The 25,958-nt window shown below is 44.5% G+C and overlaps 1 protein-coding gene across 1 annotated transcript in view; it reads right to left on the bottom strand.

Moving 5' to 3' along the window:
• elp3 (elongator acetyltransferase complex subunit 3) overlaps positions 1–22,657 on the bottom strand; it is a 74,596-nt gene extending 51,939 nt beyond the window's left edge. Inside the window, exons 1-4 of the mRNA XM_056294774.1 lie at positions 22,530–22,657; positions 21,689–21,788; positions 19,224–19,362; positions 7,594–7,664 (exon numbers count right to left, since the gene is read on the bottom strand). Of these exons, the coding sequence (XP_056150749.1) occupies positions 7,594–7,664; positions 19,224–19,362; positions 21,689–21,788; positions 22,530–22,551 (332 nt within the window). The 5' untranslated portion in view covers positions 22,552–22,657. The remainder of the gene's footprint in view (positions 1–7,593; positions 7,665–19,223; positions 19,363–21,688; positions 21,789–22,529) is intronic.
• Between the last annotated feature and the right edge of the window lie 3,301 nt (positions 22,658–25,958).

The following is a 25,958-nucleotide window of genomic DNA, read 5'->3' as shown; positions in this document are numbered from 1 at the left end:
AGTTTCTTCATTGATAGTTAAGGTGTCAATGTGTTCTAAGAGGGGTTGCCAAGTTTTATGGAATGTCTGTAGAGAACCCTTTAATGAGTATCTAATTTTCTCAAGCTTGATGCAGTGTAGTATCCGCTGAATCCAGCTATTGTGAGTGGGAGGGGAAGAGTGGGTCCATTTAAGAAGTATGAGCCTTCGGGCAAGTAAAGTAGTAAATGCAATAACTTGGTTTGTGGCCTTAGGAAACATAGGTTGGGATTCGGCAATTCCAAGGAGGGCAGTGAGAGGGACAGGGTCTATCACTGTCTCCAAGATGGTACTTAATGTATCAAAAATGTTTGTCCAGAATTCAGCAAGCCGCGGACATGACCAGAACATATGTATGTAATCAGCTGGAGACTGTTTACATCTGTTACATGAGTCTGTTCTGTCTGGATAAATCCTAGCTAGTCTAGCGTTGGTATAGTGGACTCTATGTAAAACCTTACACTGCAATAAACTGTGTCTTGCGCATATAGAAGAAGTGTGTACAAGGTCTAGTGCCTGCCACCATTGCTCATCTGTCATAGTGGTCCCGAGGTCCTGGTCCCAAGCGGCTCTCAGGGAGTCTAGGTGAGTTGGGTTTAGTCTGAGTATGTTATTGTATAGGATTGAGATGAGACCCTTACAACTAGCGTCTAGACACAGAAACGAGTCTAACTGTGTTTCTGGTGGGCGACCAGGGAACTGTGGGAACTGGTTTTTAACAAAGTGCCTGATTTGGAAGAAGCGGAACAGGTGGGTGTGTGGAAGGTTAAATTTTGTTGACAGCTGTGCAAAGGAGAAAACACCATTAGCATACAGATTGTAGATGGTTAATAGTCCTTTTTCTGACCAAATTGGGAACACTGGATCAGAGCAAGATGGTAAGAAGAGGTGGTTTCTATATACTGGGACTAGACCCGTTGGAGAGTGCAGGCCAAACTGCTTCCTAAACTGGTTCCAGATCCTTCAATTGTTTGTGACTACTGGGTTCTGTGATATTTTTCTAGCTGAGGGGGGTAACTGCGAGCAGACCACCGACCAGAGTGAGAGACGTGCAGAGGCCAGCTCCATCTGTGCCCAGAGAGGCAGGTTATCCTGTGCCGCCATGGTTTTCCAGAAGAGAATCTTACCGATATTACACGCCCAGTAATAGTAGCGGATATTTGGCAAGGCCAGACCACCTTCACACTTGGGGAGTTGAAGGGCTGAGCTTTTGATACGTGCCCTTTTACTGCCCCACAGAAATGAGTTAATCATCTGATTGAGTGTAGAAAAAAAGATTTCTTGATGAAAATCGGGATGTGGAGGAACACATAAAGAAAACGAGGAGCAACTGTCATTTTAATCAGATTTGCGCGTCCTGAAAGTGATAGCGGGAGGGAGGACCACCTAGACAGGTCAGACCTAAGACGATCTAACAGGGGTTGGACATTTTTTGCGAATAGCTCAGTAAAAGATTTGGTGAAGAAGACTCCTAAGTATTTGAATCCCTCGGTGACTCGTCTAAAGGGAAATGGAGCCTGGGGGAGTCTCTCCGCGGGAGGGTTAATAGGTAGATATTCACTTTTCTGGAGGTTAAGTTTGTATCCAGAAAGCTTTTTGAATTGTTCCAGAATGTTCAGGATTACGGGAATGGAAGACAGTGGGTCGGAAACGTAGAGCAGCAAATCGTCAGCGTATAAAGACAGTTTATGAGACACCCCAAACCGTGTAATGCCCTTAAATCTGTCCTCTCCACGGAGCCAAATGGCTAGTGGTTCCACGGCCAAGGCGAACAATAATGGGGATAATGGACAACCTTGGCGGGTGCCGCGGTAGAGTGAGAACTGGCTTGATCTAGTGCCATTAATATAGACCGACGCTACAGGGGAGGAGTACAGGACTTTTATCCAAGAGACAAAATTGGCACCTAGACCAAATTTTTCAAGTATGTAAAACAAGTACCCCCACTCCACCCTGTCAAACGCCTTTTCCGCGTCTAAGGAGAGCACTATTTCAGGTGAGTCGGTGGCGGAGGAAAAGAGTATATTAAACAACCTTCTAGTGTTAAAAAAGGATTGTCTTCCGTGGATGAAACCCGTCTGATCGGGGTGAATCAGAGACGGCACGACTTTTTGGAGACGACACGACAGAACCTTGGCCAGTATTTTTAAGTCCACATTAAGAAGAGAGATCGGCCTGTAACTGCCACAGAGGAGTGGGTCCTTAGACTTTTTGAGCAGCAGTGTAATTGAAGCCTCTGATAAAGTAGAGGGCAAACAGCCTACTAAGAAGTTATCATTGTAGATCCTCACTAAGATTGGGGCAAGTACTTTTGAAAAGGTTTTATAGAACTCAGTGGTGTAGCCATCAGGCCCAGGTGCCTTACTGCTTTGTAGTGACTTTATTGCATCCTTAACTTCTAGAATTGTTATGGGAGCGACCAGCTCGCTAGAGTCATCCACCTGGGGAAGAGTCAACAGATCTAGAGGATTCAAGTTGTCCCAGTCAAACAGTGATGACTCGGATGAGTATAATTTAGAGTAGTATTCAGAGAAGACGTTACTAATTTTTATAGGGTCTGTTGTGACCTCGCCAATGTGTGACTGTATTTTAGGTATCAGCCGGGATGTACTTCCGCACGTGCTTGGTATGCAAGAAGTTTTCCTGGCTTATCTCCCTGTTCGAAAAAGCGCTGTCTGGTATGCAGGAGGAGTCTCTCAACTTGACCGGTTGATAGTAAATCGTACTGCGATTGAAGTTGAAGCCGTTTTGTATATAGAGCTGGAGAGGGGTTATGTGAGTATTGTCTATCCAGTTCTCGTATTGCATCTGAAATTTCTATCAATTTTGAACGTTCTTGCTTCTTGAAATGGGAGACAAACGAAATTATATGTCCGCGGAGGCACACCTTAAAGGACTCCCAAAGTGTGCCACTACTAACATCTGATGTGTCATTTATGTCAAAGAAGACCTGAATTTGTGTAGCAAGAAAGCTTTTAAAATCCGGGTCAGCTAATAAATGTGTATTAAATGTCCATGGTTTGGAAGGTGGTCTGCCATGAGGGAAATTAACCTCTACAGATGTGGGGGCGTGGTCAGAGATAACTATGCTGTGATAGTCACAGGAGCGAACATTGTGAGATAGATTATTATCAGGTAAAAAGAAATCTATCCGTGAATAAGTGTGGTGAACATGTGAGAAGAATGAGTAAACCTTGTTGGAGGGGAATTTAGTTCTCCAAGGGTCTATTAAGCCCAGTTGCTCAGCATGATATTTTAAAATGTTGGCGGACTTTGACGTTGTTGAGAGTGTGGAAGATGACCTGTCTAGTACTGTATCCTGAACCTGATTGAAGTCCCCACCAATGATAATATAGTGATCATTGATATTAGGTAAGGAGGAGAAAAAATTAGACATGAATTTGTCGTCATCCCAGGTTGGAGCATACAGTGAGGCCAGGACCATGGGAGTATTCTGTAATCTACCTGTCACTATAACATAACGACCACTGGTGTCGGCTATGGTGGTGACTGGTTCAAAAGCCACATTCTTGTTTATAATAATTGCGGCACCTCTAGCTCTCTCAGAGAAATCTGAGTGGAACAGGTGTCCCATCCATGATCTTTTGATTCGAGAAATGTCTGAGGTGCGGATATTTGTCTCCTGTAAAAAACAAAGGTCACCTTTAAGATGCTGCAAGTGACTGGTCACTTTGTTAGCTTTGATGGCAGTATTCATCCCTTTAACATTCCAGGAGATGAAGCGGATGTTTCTACCACTCACTGACATGGTTCCCTAAGTCGTACCTGTACCTGAAATTGAGCTGAGAGGGGGGGGGGCAAAAAAGGGGGACCAACACGCATCACACACTCACACACATACCCCAGGGGGACCCCAGTCCTGCAGGAAACTGCAAGCTTACGTATCTCCCTGGATACAATCCTTCCTGGATAAACATATCCTTCCCAGGTTAATCTCCCTCCCCAATGAAATAAAACAATTCCCATCTTAAACCTTTGTATAGAGAAATGTAAAACATAGAACATTGTGTATGAAGAGAGGGAAAGTGGAAAAAAAGACTGTAATGGTCGGTTCTGACATCCCTTCTCAACCATACCTTTCTCAAATATTAAACTAAATATGGCCAGTCAACTGTGCTGGGTGTAGCATTAACATCAGGCACGGAAGCATCCATTTGTGTACTTACAAGTAATGTAGCCCAACACTGATCAGAAATGAAAGAAAAATAAAAGCAACATATGAACCGGCATGGAAGCTTTAAGCGCAGTCAGTAATAACATGTTAACGTTAAGTAACCTGTAACGTTGGTAAAATAAACAAGAGGCAGGAGAAAGTAACGTTACCGACATAATAAATGTTAGCATGTCAAAGCTAGCGAGTCAGCCAATTAGCCGTTTAGCTACCGCGTTACCATTAGCTACATAGCGTATCGGAGCGACGTGGAGTGTCTGGTTTATGGAGCTGATTTACGAGTGACTGCTCTAAAGATATTTCTTAGCTGCATCCACAGACGAAAGCCGCACCCTGTCTCCGTTCTCTGTCGTAATCATCAACCTGGCTGGGTACTGGAGGCTGGGCTTGAGACCACGCTGGTAGAGTTGCTCCATCACTTCACGGTAGGGAGCCCGCTGTTCCTGCACATCAGGGCTGTAGTCTTCGTAGAAGGTGATCGGCTTGTTCTGATAGCGGAGCTCTGCTCTGACCCGGGCTCTGCTCTGACCCGGGCTCTGCTCTGACCCGGAGCTCTGCTCTGACCCGGGCTCTGCTCTGACCCGGGCTCTGCTCGTCTTCTCCGGGCCTCGCGGAGCACTTTCTCTTTCGTTTGGAATTTGTGGAACCAAATAATGACAGGCCTCGGTCTTTCGCCCGGTCCTGGTTTCGCTGTCAGCGACCTGTGGGCCCTGTCAAGTTCGGGGGGGTTGGGCAAGATGTCAGTCCCCAGGAGCTGGTGCAGGAATTCGGAGAAAACAGCAGTTGGTTGTGGACCCTCGACCGATTCTGGGAGCCCAACGATGCGGATGTTGCTGCGTCTGCTCCGGGATTCGAGATCTGCGGTTTTAGCTTTTAATTTGGCGTTACTGGTCATCAGTTCGTTGCACTTAGTTTCCAGTGCCTTCAGGCGATCGTCTGTAGATACAGTGCTTGTCTCCAGAGAGGTGATCTGCTGCCCCTGATCGGTTACCGTTAGCTGTATCATGTCGAGTTTGCTTTCCAGTGGAGAGATGGCGGCCATCTTGAATTCTGCAGAGAGAGCTTCCTTGTGGGTTTCAAGCAGGTTGACAATGGCAGCCATGCTCACAGCGCCATTAGCCATGCTAGTAGTCTGGTCGATGACAGCTTCAGCTTTAGACATGATGGCAGGGTCTTTTTTGTTCCTCTCTGACTTCTTATTTACTGGTTTACCTTCAGGTTTCGATTGGCTCATGTTTTTTAGCAAGCTAGCACAGTTTAAGATGTAATAAAACATCTGAATTTCAGACACCTGTTATAACAGAACACAAGCCGTTTTCTGCACAATCGCTACCTATTTGAAAAATGTATAGTGACTATTGTGAATGTTTTAATCTTGATAACAGTATGTGGAATAGCAATGACTGTTCAGAATCAGTACTGCAGTTGGAGTGTTGAATTCATCTTAACCAGCTAGTTCTAAAACAGGTGTGAGCAACCATATGGCATGGAGTGCCATGACTATGCAGGTTTTCCACCCAGCCATTTCACTGTTTATTCTGTCTTCTTTGGTTGAAGGTGTATGAATCAGTCAAATCCCTTGGTGCAGTGTTCGGTTGGATGGAGAACATCCACTCATGCCAATGCATAGCACATGGTTGCCTTTTCCTGTTCTAGAAGAAATATCAAAAATATTTGCCCACTGAAGGACAATCTATTGTGGAAAACTAATACCGCCATATAAAACGAAAATTTCATTGTGCAGCATTTTTTACCCCCATAATAAACACAACTTGTCAGACTTTAAGATATTGTTTAAAAAAATCATAACTGTTCTGTTAACCTTCACAGTTGAAATAGTATGTCCGATGCCGTAAGACACCTAGAATCTACTGATATAACCATGCCAATATCCTGGCTCTAGTTTGAAGTCTAGTTGAAGAGATATATGTTTGATAAATCACAACTGTGTTTTATGCACGTGTTATTGAAAAAAATATACACATACATATATGTTCAATACTTTATAAATGAGACCAGATACATGCATTTGGGCGGCGTTAACAGGCTATCTTGTGTTGTTTGACTCTAGGGACTTATCGTTCAGCAGAATGCAGGTGATTAGAGAGCCTGCTAGGTTTAAACCTACTCCACAGTCAACTAGTTTAGTGAACATGTTAGTCAGGAAATTTCTCAGTGTAGATTATCAGACTGACAACTCGGTCTACAACATTAAGACTGTCTCCCTACCCTGCTGTATTGCTCCCAGGCTCTCCTCTCTTAAATGTGAGAATCACAATAATCTAATAACCATTCCTACGACTGGATGTGGTAAAATGTGCAACGAAGTACCTAATAATCCACAGAACCAAACATCTGATATTATCAAAAGTGTGACCACACATCGTTCAAAGCTTAGGTCTTCAAAATTGTCAAGTAATAATACAACGTGTCTAATTCCAGTTAATATTTCACCTATTGGTAGCTCAAAAGATCTGCTGACTACTGATCACTTCCACAAGACTCTTAAATGTGGTTTCATATGGATCAGATCATTGTCTACCAAAGCCTTACTAATAAATGATCTGATTCTTGAACACAGTTTTGATATGTTTGGGTTATATGAAACATGGCTGAAACCAAATGTTTCCTTTCCAGGTGAAGTGAGCTGCCGGGTGCTGCACGGCAGCTGCCCACTGCTCCTAGCTACACAGCTAGGATGGGTTAAATGCAGACGATGTATTTCCCCACAGGGATTAATAATAAAGTATATCTTCTTCATTGTCTTCCTTTATAACTTGCGAATTTTTTGGATTTTCAAAAATCTTTTAATAATTTTTCATCATGTCGCTGCCCGATCTGAGTCAACTGTAGATGCAAGTTGCACATGTGCGAGCGTTGACAGTTTACCCAGCTTTATTATATTATGAAAAGTATTATTTTTGGTTCAGTCAGTGTTCGCCAGGTCTCCTGCGCTGAGATCAGCAGTGAAGGATTTGCTGACCTGCGAAATACGATCGACTTCTCATTTATGAAACTTGACCCCTATCCAAATACATAATGTTTTGACTTCACAATCCAAGTCAACCGTGCACATGCATGTGCAACTCACATCTACGGTTGACTCAGAATAGGCAGTGACAGAAAGCAGCATTGGTCGAGCGAGCTGGAGAGTGAACGAAGAGAGGGAGTGACAGTAGCGAGAACAAATGTTTCTCAAAGGTTTTGAATCACTGCAACCACAAGAGATTCTTGATAATAGTCACAACTGCACAAAAATATTAGGCAGAGTCCAGCACACACACACACACACAGACACACACACACTACCCCCTCCAGTATCCCCTAATGCTGGACACAAGAATGGGCTGAAGTGAAATAAGTTAAAATAACAAGTTACTTACACACAGATGTTTCCTGTGAAGCTGATGTGTGGACAGCGATGGGGCTTGCACATCACAGCCACTACTGCAATCTGAAAAGACGACACAGAATGTTGTCATTTCTCTACTGTCTATCCATGTTACTCACTTTAATCTGTGCCCTTCACAGTAAACGAAGGAAACCTGGTACTCCGCTTTGTTTGCACTCTACTTATGATCATGTTATAGGAAATGTCACCTGCTGGGTTTTTCCTGGTGACTGTTTCTCCCAAGGACATGAGTTGTTAAACATACTGTGTTGGTGAAAATTAAACGCCACATGGTGAATACACATGTTTCTCTTCTCCATGTGTCCATTGGTTGTAGTAATTTGAGTGCAAATTTGTTAGAGATGCTACATCATTCAAAGGGCCTTTGCATTGGATGGTTTTGGAGCAGCTCCGTGTTCAAATGACGCATCAGTGTGTTCTGCCTCGGAGGGTATGGTGAACATAAACTAATCTGAGCATCTTTTGGGAAGGATCATAAACTTTTTTCTCTGTTTTTCTCTCCAATTATATCCGGCCAATTACCTCACTCTTCCCAGCCATCCTGGTCGCTGCGCCACCCCCTCTGCCGATCCGGGGAGGGCTGCAGACTACCACATGCCTCCTCCGATACATGTGGAGTCACCAGCCACTTCTTTTCACCTGACAGGGAGGAGTCTCACCAGGGGGATGTAGCACGTTGGAGGATCACACCATTCCCCCCAGTTCCCCCTCCCCCCGAACAGGTGCCCTGACTGACCGGAGGAGGTGCTAGTGCAGCGACCAGGACACATACCCACATCTGGCTTCCCACCCGCAGGCCTGCCAATTGTTTCTGTAGGGAAGCCCGACCAAGCCGGAGGTAACGCGGGGATTCGAACTGCCGATCCCCATGTTGGTAGGCAACGGAATAGACCGCTACGTTATCCGCATGCCCCAGGAGCATAAACTTTTACTCACTATCAGCAACCAAAAACATCACAGGGCTATATATATATACACACACACACACACACACACACACACACACACACACAGACATACATGAACACACATAAAAGATAATCATAACATATGTATACATGTAAATATCTCTACATACATACAAATATACATGCATGTAAAATGAATTAATTAATTAAACAGAAAATAGAATTAAAAAAATTAAGAAAGAAGAGGATGAGGGAGGGGGAGAGGAAAACAGGGAGGGAGCTCAGCTATCCTCTCAGGGTCAGGTAGAACTGTCACATTATTTATATTGTCCAAGAAGGGTCTCCATGTTTTATTAAAGGATCTCAGGACGCCTTTAAGGGAGAATCTGATGTTCTCAAGCTTGATCTATTGTAGAACCTCTTTGATCCATCGGTCATGAGTGGGAGGTGAAATACGTTTCCACTTTAAAAGGATGAGATGACGGGCCAGTAAAGCTGTGAAAGCCAGGAGCTTTTGCAATGGTAAAGGAAAGTTTACTTCGGGTGGAATGCCAAATATTGCTGTAAATGGGTTAGAATCAATGATCATGTTATAAGCATCCCCCAGAACTTCAAATATTTTTGTGCAGTAGTCTAGTAGCCTTGGACAGGACCAAAACATATGTATAAGGTTAGCGGGTGAGTGTTTACACCTACTACAAGTGTCACTGACGTTGGGGTTCATCTTTGCTAACCTAGCACTGGTATAATGGATTCTATGCAGAATCTTTAATGTAGCACGCCATGCCTGGCATGAATTGAGGATGAGTTCAATACCTAGGTCTATCTCCCAGGAGTTTTTTGTTTGGGCAAGAAGGCCTGAGGTTAGTGAGTCAATTAGGCTGTAAATACTAGTAGCGATGAGGCGTTTCTGCAGTGGATCCAGGGTTTATAACTCTGGATGCACATTGGTGACTCAGGGGGGCGGCGATTGGGGAAGTGAGGGAACTGTCTTTGTACAGTGATTGTGATTTGAGAAAAATGAAACTTGTGGGAATTGGGTAGCCCAAACCAAGTGGAGAGTTCAGCAAAAAACATGAATGTGGCTAGAGATGTAATGGTATGAAAATTTCATATCATGATTATAGTGACCAAAATTATCACGGTTATCAGTATTATCGCGGTATTGTTAAAATGTGCTGAAAATGTTCAAAAAGTACTGATACACACACGGAAATCATTCCACCAAGTTTTATTTTGAAAACCACAAATAAAATTAGCAGCACTATGCACTTTTTGTTTGCATAAACATTAAAATAATAAAAATAAATAAAATAATAACATTCCTTATGTAAACGTATGAAAAAAACCATACAAATGTGCATTAAAGATGTCACCATGTGGCCATGAGAGGTAACTGCACTTTTGCATATTGCAAATAAGAAAACAGCAACCAAAAAGACATTTCTTCACATTTTAACAAGCTTTGGATATAATCTGCATTAGGAATGCTGTTTTGGTATAGATAAGCATATGAAACAGTTTTATTTAGCTCAGTGCTCATGCTGAACATTAGGGCTACTGTCACTTTAAGAAGATCGCAAATTTCTGTGTAAGTGAACCAGGAAGCGTCTAGATTTGTGAGTGTTGAGTCGGCGGTGATTTTGGAGACTGAAGCTATACAGTTTTCTTACCGTAGCCATAGTAATAACGTGGCAGTGATAGCCAGCCTTAGTTGTAGTTTAGGAAATTATTATTTGATTACTCCTGTATGAAGATTTCGCTGTGGAACCGGAATAAATTTTCGTTTTGTTATCTTTTTACACCGGAGTCCTGTGGAGGTTTTTTCCTTGCTTTTCCTTAAGAACGTACTACACACGAGTAGCTAACTTTAGCCAGTGCCACGAGTAGCTAACTTTAGCCAGTGGCACGAGTAGCTAACTTTAGCCAGTGGGACGGACTGTCGGCCCTCACAAAGAGTAACGTTTGGTAGCATGAAAGCTCAAGTTTACATTATTGACAAGCTATTAGCAAGTTAGACCTGCAAACCATGACATTTTCCCCCATTCCGAAGTCCCCTCATCAGGCATTCAGCTAAAAGTTAACTCATCTTGCATTCACTGTAAAGTTGTGGATGGTGGTCACGGAAATGACTCATAAGATTAGAGGTGTTGCCCCCTTTCACAGCGATTTTCTTTCTGCATGTTCTGCTGACAGGGTAACCATCTTCGATCAATTTTCCCTCAGCGCTCTTATAAAAACCAAAATACGACCACTTCAGACTTAGTCCTCTTAGTAGGCAAAAAAATCTCTGAGCGCCGTCACTGCCTGTGCCTTCCATGTTTCATTGAGGCAAAACAAACCCATGTTGTATGCTGTGCCTGCGTCTGAGAGACTGCTGGACAGTATTTACCTTGAGTTTTTCAAAGTGCGGTAATCAAACACGGTTTTTAATGATAATTAAAATTTGAAACGGTAATACTAACCGTCGGGAATTTTACCGCGGTTAATCATTAAACCGGTAACTGTTACATCCCTAAATGTACCATTAATGTAAAGATCATCAATGGTCTTAATGCCACCGTTAAACCAAATACGGAATGAATAGTCTGCCATTGAAGGTCCAAATGTGCAATTATTAAAAACTGGAGCATAAGTAGAGGGCCTATGCAAACCAAAACGTTTGCTGAACTGGGACCATTTTTTTACTGACTGTGTCACTACTGAATTTGTACTGAAGGTAATGGGGTAGTGGCAATTGGGAGGAGATAACAGAGCGCAATGAAAAGGGGGCAGATAACTGTTCCATATGGGCCCAAATAGGAGATTCATCATCTGGATTATGCAGCTAATATAGAATCTTCTAAAAATTACAAGCCCAGTAGTACTGTGTGAAGACCTCCCATATTTTTTGGGACCTGTAATAAAGCCTTCCTAATACAGGTGGGCCCGTTACTCCAAATGAAAGAAGAGATGAGTTTATCCAAGTCAGCAAAATCTTTTTCTTAAGGAACTGGAATGTGCTGGAAAAGATACAAGAACTTAGGTAATGACCATCTTGACCATACTTACACGACCTCAGTTTATTGAGCCTGTTTGCATCCGCTACCCTCAATCTGCTGCCCCAACACACAACAGCAAACAAGAGAATACTGGCCACCACAGAATCATACCACATCTTAAGCATTGTCTGGCAGATGTTGAAGGACCTAAGCTTCCTCAAAAAGTAGAGACGGCTCTGTCTCTTCTTGTAGAGGGCATCAGTGTTCTTAGCCCAGTCCAGTTTATTGACTATATACACCCCCAAGTACTTGTAGTATTCCAGTGTCCACACTGACCCCCTGGATGGAGACGGGGGTCACTGGTGTCATGTCCCTCCTCAGATCAACAACCAGTTCCTTTCTCTAAGTCACGTTGAGCTGCAGATGGTTCCACTCACACCATGTGACAAAGTTTCCCACCACAGCCCTGTACTCAGCCTCCTCATCCGTACTGATGCACCCGAGTATAGCAGAGTCATCAGAGAACTTCTGAACATGGCAGGACTCTGTGTGGTAGTTGAAGTCTGTGGTGTAGAGGGTGAAAAGGAAGGGAGACAGGACTGTCCCCTATGGAGCCCCAGTATTGCTGACCACTCTGTCTGACACAGTGTTGCAAGCGCACATACTGTGGTCTACCAGTAAGGTAGTCAACAATCCAGGACACAAGGGGGGCATCTACCTGCACTGCTGTAAGCTTCTCACCCAATACAGCTGGCCTGATGGTATTGAAGGCACTAGAAAAGCCAAAGAACATGACCTCCATAGTGCATGCTGGCTTATCCAGGTGGGTGTAGGCACGGTTAAGCAGGAAAATAATGGCATCCTCAACTCCCAGTCGGTGTTGATAGGCGAACTGGAGGGGGTCTAAGTGTGGCTTGACCGTGGGCTGAAGCTGCTCCAGCATGAGTCTTTCCAGAGTCTTCATCATGTGTAAAGTCAATGTTACTGGTCTGTAGTCCTTGAAGTCCCTGGGATGTGGCGTTTTAGGCACCGAAACGAGGCAGGACATCTTCCACAGCACGGGGACCGTTTAAGGATTAAATAATAAATATCCCTTTAAGGATTTCATAATAAAAATCCCAAGGTATTTAAACCCAACGTCTGCCCTTCTGAAATGGAAGGATGAGAGTGGGAGTTCCTCACCCAGAGAATTAACTGGTAGCAACTCACTTTTATTGAGGTTCAGTTTGTATCCTGACAGTTTGCCAAATTGATCCAGGATGCGCAACACAGCCGGGAGGGAAGACATCAGATTAGAGATGTAAAGCAGTAGATCATATGAATACAGCCACAATTTGTGGGTCAGGCCTAGCCGGGAAATACAAACCCCAATTCCAATGAAGTTGGGACGTTGTGTAAAACGTAAATAAAAACAGAATACAATGATTTTCAAATCCTTTTCGACCTATATTCAATTGAATACGCTACAAAGACAAGATATTTAATGTTCAAACTGATAAACTTTATTGGTTTTTTTTGCAAATATTCCCTCATTTTGAATTTGATGCCTGCAACACATTCCAAAAAAGCTGGGACAGGGTTATGTTCACCACTGTGTTACATCACCTTTCCTTTTAACAATACTCAATAAGCGTTTGGGAACTGAGGACACTAATTGTTGAAGCTTTGTAGGTGGAATTCTTTCCCATTCTTGCTTGATGTACGACTTCAGTTGCTCAACAGTCCGGGGTCTCCATTGTCGTATTTTGCGCTTCATAATGCACCACACATTTTCAATGGGAGACGGGTCTGGACTGCAGGCAGGCCAGTCTAGTACCCGCACTCTTTTACTACGAAGCCACGCTGTTGTAACACGTGCAGAATGTGGCTTGGCATTGTCTAGCTGAAATAAGCAGGGATGTCCCTGAAAAAAACGTCGCTTGGATGGCAGCATATGTTGCTCCAAAACCTGTATGTACCTTTCAGCATTAATGGTGCCTTCACAGATGTGCAAGCTACCCATGCCATGGGCACTAACACACCCCCATACCATCACAGATGCTGGCTTTGGAACTTTGTGCTGATAACAATCTGGATGGTCCTCTTCCTCTTTAGCCCGGAGGACGTGACGTCCATGGTTTCCAAAAACAATTTGACAGGTGGACTCGTCAGACCACAGCACACTTTTCCACTTTGCGTCAGTCCATCTCAGATGAGCTTGGGCCCAGAGAATCCGGCGGCGTTTCTGGGTGTTGTTGATATATGGCTTTCGCTTTGCATGGTAGAGTTTTAACTTGCACTTGTAGAAGTAGCGACGAACTGTGTTAACTGACAATGGTTTTCCGAAGTGTTCCTGAGCCCACGTGGTAATATCCTTTACACAATGATGTCAGTTTTTAATGCAGTGCCGCCTGAGGGATCGAAGGTCACGGGCATTCAATGTTGGTTTTCGGCCTTGCCACTTATGTGCAGAGATTTCTCCGGATTCTCTTGATCTTTCGATGATATTATGGACTGTAGATGATGAAATCCCTAAATTCCTTGCAATTATACGTTGAGAAACGTTGTTCTTAAACTGTTGGACTATTTGCTCACGCAGTTGTTCACAAAGTGGTGAACCTCGCCCCATCCTTGCTTGTGAACGGCTGAGCCTTTCCGGGATGCTCCTTTTATACCCAATGATGACGCTCACCTGTTTCCAGTTAACCCGCTCACCTGTGGAATGTTCCAAACAGGTGTTTTTTGAGCATTCCTCAACTTTTCCAGTCTTTTGTTGCCCCTGTCCCAGCTTCTTTGGAACGTGTTGCAGGCATCAAATTCAAAATCAGTGAATATTTCCAAAAAACAAAGTTTATCAGTTTGAACATTAAATATCTTGTCTTTGTAGTGTATTCAATTGAATATAGGTGGAAAAGGATTTGCAGATCATTGTATTCTGTTTTTATCCACGTTTTACACAACGTCCCAACTTCATTGGAATTGGGGTTTGTACCTTCAAACTCCTCCTCACGGAGCCAGATGGCTAGAGACTCCATTGCAACGGCGAAGAGCAGCGGCGAAAGCGGTTAGCCTTATCTAGTGCCATGATGCAGGGGGAAAGTTTGACTGCACTGAAGCCATAGGGGCAGTATAAAGTAGCCTAATCCATGAATTAAAATTAATACCAAAACCAAATTTATCCAAAACATAAAAAGGTACCTCCATTCCACCATATCAAAGGCCTTCTCAGCATCCTGGGATACCACAACCTCTGGCATGTGTGAGGTGGTTGTACTGAGTATATTAAGAAGTCTTCTGGTGTTATTAAAAGATTGTCTTCCCAACATAAATCCCGTTTGATCTGTTGAAATCATTTGGGGAACTGCTTGCTGAAGTCATAGGGACAAAATCTTTGCCAATTTTGTATTCAATATTTAAAAGGGAGATAGGTCTGTAGCTACTGCTGAGTAGAGGGTGTTTGCCTTTTTTAATCAGCAGGGTGATTGAGGCCTCCGATAGGGTAGGTGGCAGGCGGCCATTTTCGAATGCTTCATTATATAATTTTTGTAAGACTGGTGTCAAAGGAGTGATAATTGTCTTAAAAAATTCAGTGGAGAACCTGTCAGGGCTGGGAGATTTACCAGATTGTAATAAATTGATTGATGTATTTTGTTTATAGATATGGGGTTGCCCAGTGTTCTAATTAAGTTGTCATTAATTTTTGGAAATCTCATCCAGTCAAGAGGCTGGTCCCCCTCAGAAATCGGGGGGAGGTCAGAGGTGTATAGCTCAGAATAAAATGCAGCAAACGTGTCATTGATATTAACTGGATCTGAGAAAACCTCTCCTGCCAGAGATTTAAATCTCGGGATTAATATTGAGGCCGCAACGGCTCTGGCTTGAAGGGCCAAGAAGCGCTGCTTAGATTTAAGCAGTTGAAGTTCTGCTTTAAGGGTAGTTAGGAGGTCAAGTTCAGCATGGAGCTGTAAACGTTTTTTTATATAGTTCAGGGTCGGGGGAAATAGCATATTGACTGTCCAGGCGGTGAAGATCCCAAAGTATCTCCATCAACCTGGCCTTATCAGCTTTCTTCATTTTTGAGACATATGAAATGGATTGGCCCCATAGATAGGCTTTGAAGGCTTCCCAGAGAGTCCCCCTTGTGTCATGGGTCTCAAAAAAGCACTATTTGTTAATTTAAAAGCTGTCCAAATGAGTACTCGGCCAATAAAGAGGAAGTGAAATGCCATTGTTTAAGGAGAAGGATGGGAGGGTTGAGACTAATATCGATACAAACAGGGGCATGATCCGAAATGGCAATGCTATGATATTCACAGGCGGTTATTTTTGAAATCTATTAGAAAGAAATCTATTTGTGAGTATGAGTGATGGACATAAGAAAAAAAAGAAAAGGCCTTACTTGAGGGGAATTTGGCTCTCCATGGGTCAGACAGCCATTTGACACATTTGTCTAGTACCTTTGCTGAATTAGCTAGCACGTAAGGTTTGTCTGAGGATCTGTCGAGGGTGGCATCCTGGACCAAATTGAAATCAACACCTATGGTTATATGCTTTCTGTCAATATCAGGAAGAAGTGTGAAAAACCTGGAAATGAACTGAGCATTGTCCCAGTTGGGTGCATACACGCTTTCTAGTACAAGAGGGATGTCCCTTAGTCTCCCGGACAGAATAACGAAATGTCTGTTAGGATCAGACAGGACATTTGTTGGTTCGAATGGGGTGTTTTTATGAATCTGAATGGCAGTGCCTCTAGCTCTCCCATTGAATTTCGAATGGTATAGTTGGCCTACCCCAACCTTTTTAAGTCACAATATATCACCAGTTTGAAGGTGAATTTCCTGGAGAAAGAAAATGTCCCCCCTGAGATGGTGAAGATGAGCCATAATTCTGCGTATCTCTGTGGGATTATTGGCTCCCTTGGCGTTCCGTGTGATGAAGCAGATGTTACTGTTGTTTATTGTCTTGGCCATTATTACAAAGGGGATGCATGATGCAGACTATCCGACACCTGGACGGCTGAGCAGGAAAGAAAGGGGAAAAGAAGAGAGGGAGGGCAAAACAAAAAAAGGAAAAAAAAAACAAGAAACATCCAATATCCACATCTTGGTGCAAAAATCCCACACTTCTTGCACGCTAGTGCCCCTCTTAGCCATTCTTCCTTACAGGAAATATCCGGTATCCCATATCCCACATTTAAGTACAATTATAGTAACCCATAGTTCAATGTTGGTACCCTTCTGTCACAAATCACTCCTGACACTCTTCTCCACCCACTCCACCCTGCCTGCACTCTCTTCTTCACCTCTCTTCTGCACTCCCCGTTACTTTGGACAGCTGACCCCAAGTATTTAAATGCATATGCCTTCATCACATCCACTCCTTGCATCCTGACCATTCCACTGTCCTCCCTCTCATTCAAGCATAGGTATTCCGTCTTGCTCCTACTGACTTTCATTCCTCTTCTCTCCAGTGCATACCTCCACCTCTCCAGGCTCTCCTCAACCTCATCAGTACCACTGTCTCCAAACCATATAACATAGCTGGTCTCACAACAATCTTGTAAACCATCCCTTTAACTCTTGCTGGTACCCTTCTGTTGCAAATCACTCCTGACACTCTTCTCCACCCACTCCACTCTGCCTGCACTCTCTCCTTCACTACTCTTCTGCACTCCCTATTACTTTGAACAGTTGACCCCAAGTATTTAAACTCATACGCCTTTGTCACCTCTACTCCTTGCATCCTCACAATTTTCATGCGCTATCCCTGTTGCAGATTGACAAAGATGGCAGAACAAAAGACCCCAGCACACTGTCCTCTATACTTACAGTCAGAGCTATATAGTAGTTAATAAAGTTTCAGTGCACAGACCTTCATCAGGTTATTTAAAGAGATACTTGCATCAAAATCTGACTTTTCCTGTTGTTAATCGATGTAAGGATTGTGGATGTGATCGATGAGACAAATGGTAGCCCTAAAATCACATTTATGGCCAGACAAGTAACTGATTTCCAGTTGGCGAAAATGTGGTAACTTGCCGCGTCACGAAATACCATTAGCACAGAGGGCATGTCTGTAGCAGGAAGCTATAAAAGCGGAGACGCACCATGTTGGCTCGAAGGAATACGGCTGTATTGGCTGAGCAACATATTCGTGAAGCGGGTAGTCAACTTCCACTGAGAAAGAGGAATCGTCTTCCACTTCCACATCCTCAACCTCAATGCTGCTGTTGGTGGTCTCGTCGCTCACCATTTTTTTTCTTTTGTTTTGGTAAAGTGACGACGGAGCAGGAAGGGGGCTGTCACCAATGAATTTCTCGTTTTCTACGGCAAGCGGTTTAGCCCCAGTGTTTAGCCCACCCAGCCACACTCACACGACTGCACTTAATTTCAGTAGCCAATAGCTATGAGATCATAAAACTACACCTACCTTTCGGCTGTAATTCAAACCACCCATGTTAAAAATGTGCTCAGAAACAGCATGAAAGTATCTCTTTGAATGACCAGATGAAGGTCATTATTAGAACATTTGCACACAAAAAAAAGTATACATCAAAATTCAACAACGTTATTGCCATAAACTTGCTGCAGTTTTGTGGGAAAGATGTAGTCTAGACTAATTCATAGAACACTCTACTCTTCACAAAATATGGAAATTTAAATTTAGACCATGATCCTGTCACCTCGGATCCTGGTCAACTTCTACCATTGGATAATGGATTTATACTACACCTGTTATTAATACAGCTCTTTTTGTATAGTTAAACATATCGTATTTATTATAGTCTTTTATAGTTTGATTTTTAGTCTTTTAAAGTTTAGTTTTTAGTCTTTTACAGTTTAGTTTTTAGTCTTTTATAGTTTAGTTTTTTAGCTGGAGACACTTCCTGAGAGCTTACAGACCTCTTTTCGTTGTAAATGTACTTGTACTGTCCGCAATGACAATAAAGTTGAAGTGAATGATCATTGAAAGCTGAGGTCTTGTCTTTCTCCAATAATGCAGTTCTATGTTTCAGAGGTAAATGTCAGAGCATCCTCCGTTTCACAAAACAAACTGGGTTGTTCCTGCTCTGTTTCTCATCAGGTACGTTCTACTTTTGTAGGAACTAAGTGTTCCCTCTTCCATCTGACGATGTGACCATGAAACCCTCATGACCATGAAACTCATGTGTGGCATGCGACACAGGCTTTCAGTGTTTTCCACAGTGCTCATGTGTCATCCTCTGAGGAAAACATGCACTTATGTCAGTGTAGCAATGTGATACCTCAGTGAACTGAGTCATAAAATGCGTTGTCTTGTCACTAACAAAATGTTTGCCATGAGGGGACTGTTTAGTTAGCACATTAAGATCCTTTGAATTAATCTGCCATTACTCTTGTGTATATGTCTACATTCATTGCCATCAATTAAGGTTACATTTTTGTCCAACAATCCATCCGTTTCATGAAATAGATTTCCATCAGAACAAATTTGCTAAAATACTTAATTTAACAATTTATTTGAATTGATTTTCATGGAAAATAAAATTGTAGTCATTTTCACCCACAAAACTCAATTCTGTGGACAAAATTAAGTAGTGCTGACTATTATGTGCAAAAATTAAAAAAAATAAGTTTTTGGATTCTTGTGCAGTTCGTTTTGTTTCTGCAACGAAATAATTTTGTGCACCAAACTGACAAGTTTAAACTTGGTGCCCCACAAGAGAAGCAAATACAAATGTTAATGGTACATACCCCACTGGCAGTGCGGATAGGTTTGGCTTTTAGTTTCGGCACTAGAGTACGATGGTAGTGAGGTGGGACAGCAGCGATGATGTCCACCAACCGAGGCTGTGCAGACAGACCATATTTAGCTGAGGTTTTGGTTTTCACTCTGTTGAAGCACAAAAGTGGATGGGAGAAGTATTATCATAAACAGAATTAACATGTAGTAAGAGAAAATCCTTCTTAAAAAAAATTCAGCTACAGAAAAAAGAGAGGAGAAAAAGAGAAGAAAAAAATAATGTGGAGCAAGTGTCACAGGCGGGAGCAGGAGGTAAGTCAAAAGCAGACAGCAAGGACAGGCTGGGTTTGAACACAGTTTTAATAACAAAAAAAAAACACAAAAAAAAACTTACACAAAAGCAGGAACAGACGGCAGGTACAGACAGCGGAAGAGCCGCTCAGTAAACAGACTTCACAGGCGAGGCGGCGGAAGGGCCACTCGGTAAACTGACTACGAAGGCGGTGGAAGGGCCACTTGGGAAACAGACTTCAGAGGCAGCAGAAGGGCTGCTCGGGAAACAGACTTCGGAGCCAGTGGAAGGGCCACTTGGGAAACGGACCTTGGGGACATCGGAAGGGCCGCTCAGGAAACGGACCTCGGGGTCACAGAAGGACCGCTCGGGAAACGGACCTCGGAGGCATCGGAAGGGCCACTGCTCGGGAAACGGAGCTCGGAGGTATTGGAAGGGCCGCCGCTTGGGAAACGGACCTCGGAGGCGTTGGAAGGGCTGATGCTCAGGAAACGGACCTCGGAGGTGTCGGAAGGACCGCCACTCAGGGACCAGACTTCGGAGGCATCAGAAGGGCTGCCGCTTGGAGACCAGCCTTCAGAGGCATCGGAAGAGCTGCCGCTCGGGGACCGGACTTCGGAGGTGGCGGAAGGGCCGCCGATTGAGGACCAAATTTCGGAGGCAGCGGAAGGGCCGCCGCTCAGGGACCAGACTTCGGAGGTGGCGGAAGGGCCACTGCTCGGCGATCAGGCTTTGGAGGCAGCGGAAGGGCCGCCACTCGGGGAGCCAGCTTCAGAGGGGGCGGGCCAGCCACCCAGGGAGCTGGCTGGGCAGCCGCTCGGGAAGCTGGCTTTGGAGGCAGGGGGGCAGCCACTCGGGGAGCTGGCTTTGGAGGCGGCGGGTCAGCCACTGGGGGAGCAGCCTTCAGAGGCCGTGGGCCAACTGCTCGGGGATCACGCTTTGGAGGCAGCAGGCCAGCCAACCGCTAATGAACAGACAGCCCATCGGCAAAGATGGCTGATGGCACAGGAAACGTCGGCAAGGACGGCCAGCAGCACAGGAACAGACCGTACGTCAGCAAGGACGGCCGGCGGCACAGGAACAGACAGACCATTCTGGAACTCTGGGATGCTGGGTGGCTGAGGCTCTGGGACGCTGGGCGGCTGAGGCTCTGGGACGCCGGGCGACTGAGGCTCTGGGATGCTGGGCAGCTGAGGTTCAGGGGCGCCGGGCGACTTAGACCAAGGGGCACCGGGTGGCTTAGGCTCGGGGGCACTGAGTAGCTTAGGCTTGCAGGCGCCGGGTGGCTCAGGCTGGTGGGCACCGGACGGCTCAGGCTAAGGGGCGCCGGGCAGCTCAGGCTCGGGGGTGCTGGGCAGCTTAGGCGCCATCTTGCAATGCTATCTCAGGGTCCCGCTTCTAGAGTACAGCGAGAAGCCCAAAGAAGGCCGGCTCTTCATGGAGGAAAGTGTCCCTCGACACCCCAAAATCCTCACACGTATATGGTAGATACAGACAGCGGGAAAGCACACAAACTGACGAGGCACTCTGGCGACCAAGAGTCTTGGTGTGTGTCTCTGGGAGTGTCTCAGTGAGAGTGTGAGGTGAACCGACAACGAGCCAGAGCAACCAAGGGGCCCCCAGTGAGGCCAATCAGAGTGCACAGGACTCGTACAACCAACCGGAGAAAGGGGAGGGAGATTGGCCGCAGGTGCGCAGGGCAGGGCAAGAACCGGACAGCCAATCGGAGAAAGGGGAGGTGAGTGAAACCAGGCAATCAGGGTCATTCAAGCACACAAGCGCAGGTGAACTAAAACACCAATCAGGGGATGGGGGAGCATCGATGACCAAGATCACACCCATGACAGCAAGCTAATTACATACAACTAACTGAAATTATAACTTATGTAAAATATACGTCTGCAGAAGTAAACTCAGCGTAAGTCATATCTCAGCTGGTTAGCTTTTCAGTATTTGTCCAAAGTTTCGATTTTTACAGCAGTGTAAGAAAAATGATTGAAAAATTAATCAAAATCATTAATCGATAAGAGTTAAAGGGAAGGTTTACCGCACTCGGGACTTGTACTTGTGTGTACGTGACAAATAAAACTCTTGAATCTTGAATCATATCATATGGGAGGGATTGCGCTAATTAGTTAAAGTAATAATAACTAGTGAAATCAACGACGGCCGAGGAACACTTACTTGTTGAGGTTAATGTCTTTGCCCTCTTCATGCGCCTCAACCAGCTGCTTAATGACATCGGCAATAGTCATCATCATGAGCTCAGCCCGGCTCAGGTCACCTAGTAAAGAGCACATTAGGCGGTAGGCTGCAAACATCTATCGAGGCAGAAACACCACTGTAATGTTTACAGATATGCACATTACAGTGTTTAATATTTACGACAGTGACGTATTGCCGTCATCTGCAGTCATACTTTACGTGACGGAGAACCCACAAAATAAGTTAGTCAGACAGTAGTTCATAGTACGGCTGTACACATTGAACCTGAGCTTCTCCAGTTAAGTTCCGCGTTTGTTTAATAAGTTGTCTGTCTATTTGTATTACACACGAGAACATCACAACCACATAGCAAACAGTAAATCCGCACACGATTTAAGTATTTCGTGAGAAGGTTAAAATTGGCCAATTTTGCCAAGGAAGAAACAAGGAATAATCCCAGAAAATTGAATCCAGATGAACTGATAAAACTTTCTGGGATTTCTTGACCTGGATGACTGAGCATGCATCAAGCCAAAGATGCATAATTTTAGTCGGTAAACCGACAAACGAATAATAACTGCTCAGCAACATGCATTTAAAAAATACAATAGTTACATCTAGCTACATCTTATCGCGAATACTTTAAGCGGTGACACAAACATGTTATTTTAGCCTATTTATGCTTTGTCTATAAAGTTGTCATGTCACAGGTCCCACCGGAGACGCAGCAGACCTAGCCTACGTTAGCATGACCAACAACCTCTATCCTGGTCACTTCAAACACCTATTTTGGATATGTGAATGCCATTTCCAAGCTTACACTTCTTCCGTGGTTTCCCCATGTCTTCTTGTAGACAAACAGCTATAATTCGCTGACGTAGATGCTTATTAAACGACTAAAAATTGCACTGAAAACATTGGGAACAGTCGTGAGACGTAAACTATCAAAACAATCCTTAGTATTAGAACACGGTTCGTGCCGTTCAACGATCAAAAGTGTCGTGAAATAGTGTCGCAAAAGTTATGACCTACTCTTTCTTTCTTTTTTCTTTTTTTTAAATAATTGTCATCGGTAAGATCTAAGAATGGAGGACAGACTTGCAAAGCAGGTGGATGTAAACTAAACCTATTCGCATTTTATTCTTTGCGACGTTAGAAACGTTGGCTTAAAATGCGCCTGACAAATGAACGGAAAAATGCCTTCTGACTGATTGTCGCTTGCGGAGTTTTTTTTTTTTAGTAATAAATGCGTTCTGTCAGAGGTATTCACTAACCTCACATGTGCCCCATATACATTGTCAACATTTTTTCAATAGCTCATCAGTATAGACTACATTCATCATTCGGCAGGATAAGGGCCAAAATCATAAAGTGCCTTTGGTGTCCTCATCAGAATCATACAGTCATCATGAACATATTGCGAAATAATGACCTTCTGGTGTGTTATTATGAATGGCCAAACATTTACACACATGTCGGTAGGATGATATGTCTCTTAAGATGTGTTTCCCTCATTTTATACCATTTTCTCTGTTTGGGTGTACACGATTTTGGCTTTTATTTTTTATTTTATTTATTTTATAAAATAAATGAGTGATGTGATAGAGTGCATTCTGGGTAAAAGTTGAGTGGATAACATAGTTTCCAAGAGACACTCCGCGTTGTCCCTCCTCTCCATCAACAGACTGTGTCGCACGTCCCAATCCGCACCACCTATATACAACGATGAAACTAACGCCAATGTGTTCATGTGACTCTCCATAAATTTCAAGGCTTTTGGAATTCGTAATTTCCCTTTTGTTGATGTTATATCAATTATCAATCACATATGTTCATTAACAGTTATGATCCGCATAAGAAAATTTGCTGAATAAGGAGCTGCCAGGGAAGAGGGAAAGAGCAAGGCCAAAGAGGAGGTTTATGGATGTGGTGAGGGAAGATATGCAGGTTGTATTGATATGACAAGTACATGCAGTATCAGTTCATGATGTTATACCGCTGCACCAGTAGGTGGCAGTAGTGTAAGGTTGTCGTGCCATCCTAGTTTTATATGTGGAAAGAGCGACGAATAAAAACACTGTAGAGGAGCTCAAGCAGGAGTCGTGGCACTTTTCCGCCTTGGCCCCGAACTTTGCATGGTAAAAGCACAGGCCGGGCTCTTGTCGCAGACCGGGGGTTGCCGCGGCGACCATCATGGAGTCACCAGGTGGTGGCGTGTGGGGGTGGGCAGGGGTGAGCGCGGACGCGCAGTGCTGCTGTTGGCTGGCCAGGAAGAACTTGTCAGCTTCTTCAGCTAGCTTGCAGCAATCGGTAATGCTGGTGTTAGCCAAAGCGGTCCGCACCTGAGCAGGCAGTTGTCGCAGAAATAGTTGTACAATGTGGTGACCCACATCTATATAACTAGAGACATTCACGTAAGAGGTCAGATAATGCACTTCCGCTTCCGGTACACAGTTCAGTGTCGTTGTCGAACGTATGACATGCAAAGTTGGAGCTAGTAAACTACCTCGACTACGTCTACTCTCACGTCTCCTGTCTCGTTGTTTTCTAACTCCACATTGGTGACCCCGACGTGATCGAACTACTAATACGAGTATGTCTGACAACGACGACGCCGGTGCTAACAACATGGCTATTGCTAACGCTAGCATTTACACCGCTACTGTGAAGCTACGCGACTTTTGGCAGCATAATCCACGGCCGTGGTTTCAACATGTGGAAGCCCAGTTCCAGCTGAGAGGGATGACGCAGGATGCAACGCAGTACTTCCACGTAGTGGCGGCGTTAGACGCATCGACAACGGCGCGAGCAATGACGCTGTTGGAAGCTCCGCCAGCTGCTGGCAAGTACGATGCTATAAAGACATTCCTCCTGAAACTATTTGAACTGTCGGAGCTGGAGAAGGCAGACGGTTTACTGTCCCCGAATGGCCTCGGCGACGGCAAACCGTCTGAGTTAATGGAAAAAATGCTGTCTGTGCTGGGATCGGCTGATCCGGCCTTTCTTTTCACACACATTTTTCTGAGGCAGCTCCCCGCACCTGTACGCACAGCACTGGTCAGTTCTCCTCTCGCCGCCTCCAAGGACTACCGTTCTCTGGCTGCTGAAGCAGACAGGGTTTTCCTGGCCAACCGGCAACAGTTTGTGCATGCCCTGCTACCCCACCAGACCGCCCCACCACCACCTGTGTACGACTATATGGACACCGCGGCTGCGGTGACAGCCCGCCGCCAACCTGACGACGGGCTCTGTTATTACCATGCCAGGTGTTGAGATATGACACTATTGTATTTGTATGACTATGTGTTACTGTGTACTATTATTTTGTTTATGACTTTGTTTGTCCACAAGTGGGCGGTGTTGCGCTTGCATGCGCGGATTGATTACGTCACTGAGACGCTCTTTATTTTCTTCTTCTCCCAAAACGACCGAATAAAACGGAGGCTGCATTTTTCCCTCCAGCAGAAGTTCGGTAGTCAGTACGATTCTTTATAACGGTTTAATAATCCACTTCATATGCGCAGAGATAGACATAAAGTATTAGTCTAGTCTTCTAACAGGTTATGGGCCCAGATAACATTGGATTATTTAGTAGTTTGATAAAAGAAGTACACGAAGTGTGATAACCTCGGATGGCGGGATGCGCGCAGGTTAGCACGGAGTTGCAAGTTAGCAAGTGTGAAGCTAGTTAGCATCGAGAGAGGCTATCGGGAAGCTAACGGAACGCTAAGCTAACGCTACCTAGGGAGATGGAGCGAAAGAAGAGCAGGTGGCCCACATTCAACGGACAGGCCGATGAGTATGAACTGTGGGAAGAGCGAATGCTCTGTTGCATGCGTGGTGTGGGGCTGAAAACCACCATTCTTACCGAGCCCGTGAGACCTTTGACAGTGGAAGAGCAGGCCCTAGACGAGAAGCGGAACGCGGACGCCTACTGCGCATTGGCGCCTTTATTGGACAACACAAGCTTGGGATTGATCTTCAGAGAAACGAAGGACAAAGGCAGAGAGAGTCTACGGGTGTTGCGGGAACATTACATTGGTAAGGGCAGACCCCGGATTGTCACTCTGTATGTAACATTGACTGGGCTAAAGAAAGCTGATAATGAGACGATAACCGAATACATTATCCGAGCTGAACAAATCATTACGGCTCTCAAAGGGGCGGGAGAAGCACCGAGTGAGGGACTAATGATGGCCATGGTGATGAGGGGGTTACCTGAGAGATATAAGCCATTCACTCTAATGGT

Source organism: Lampris incognitus, chromosome 15 (assembly GCF_029633865.1).
Source record: "Lampris incognitus isolate fLamInc1 chromosome 15, fLamInc1.hap2, whole genome shotgun sequence".
NCBI lineage: Eukaryota > Metazoa > Chordata > Actinopteri > Lampriformes > Lampridae > Lampris > Lampris incognitus.
This window is presented reverse-complemented; position numbering and strand designations above follow the sequence as displayed.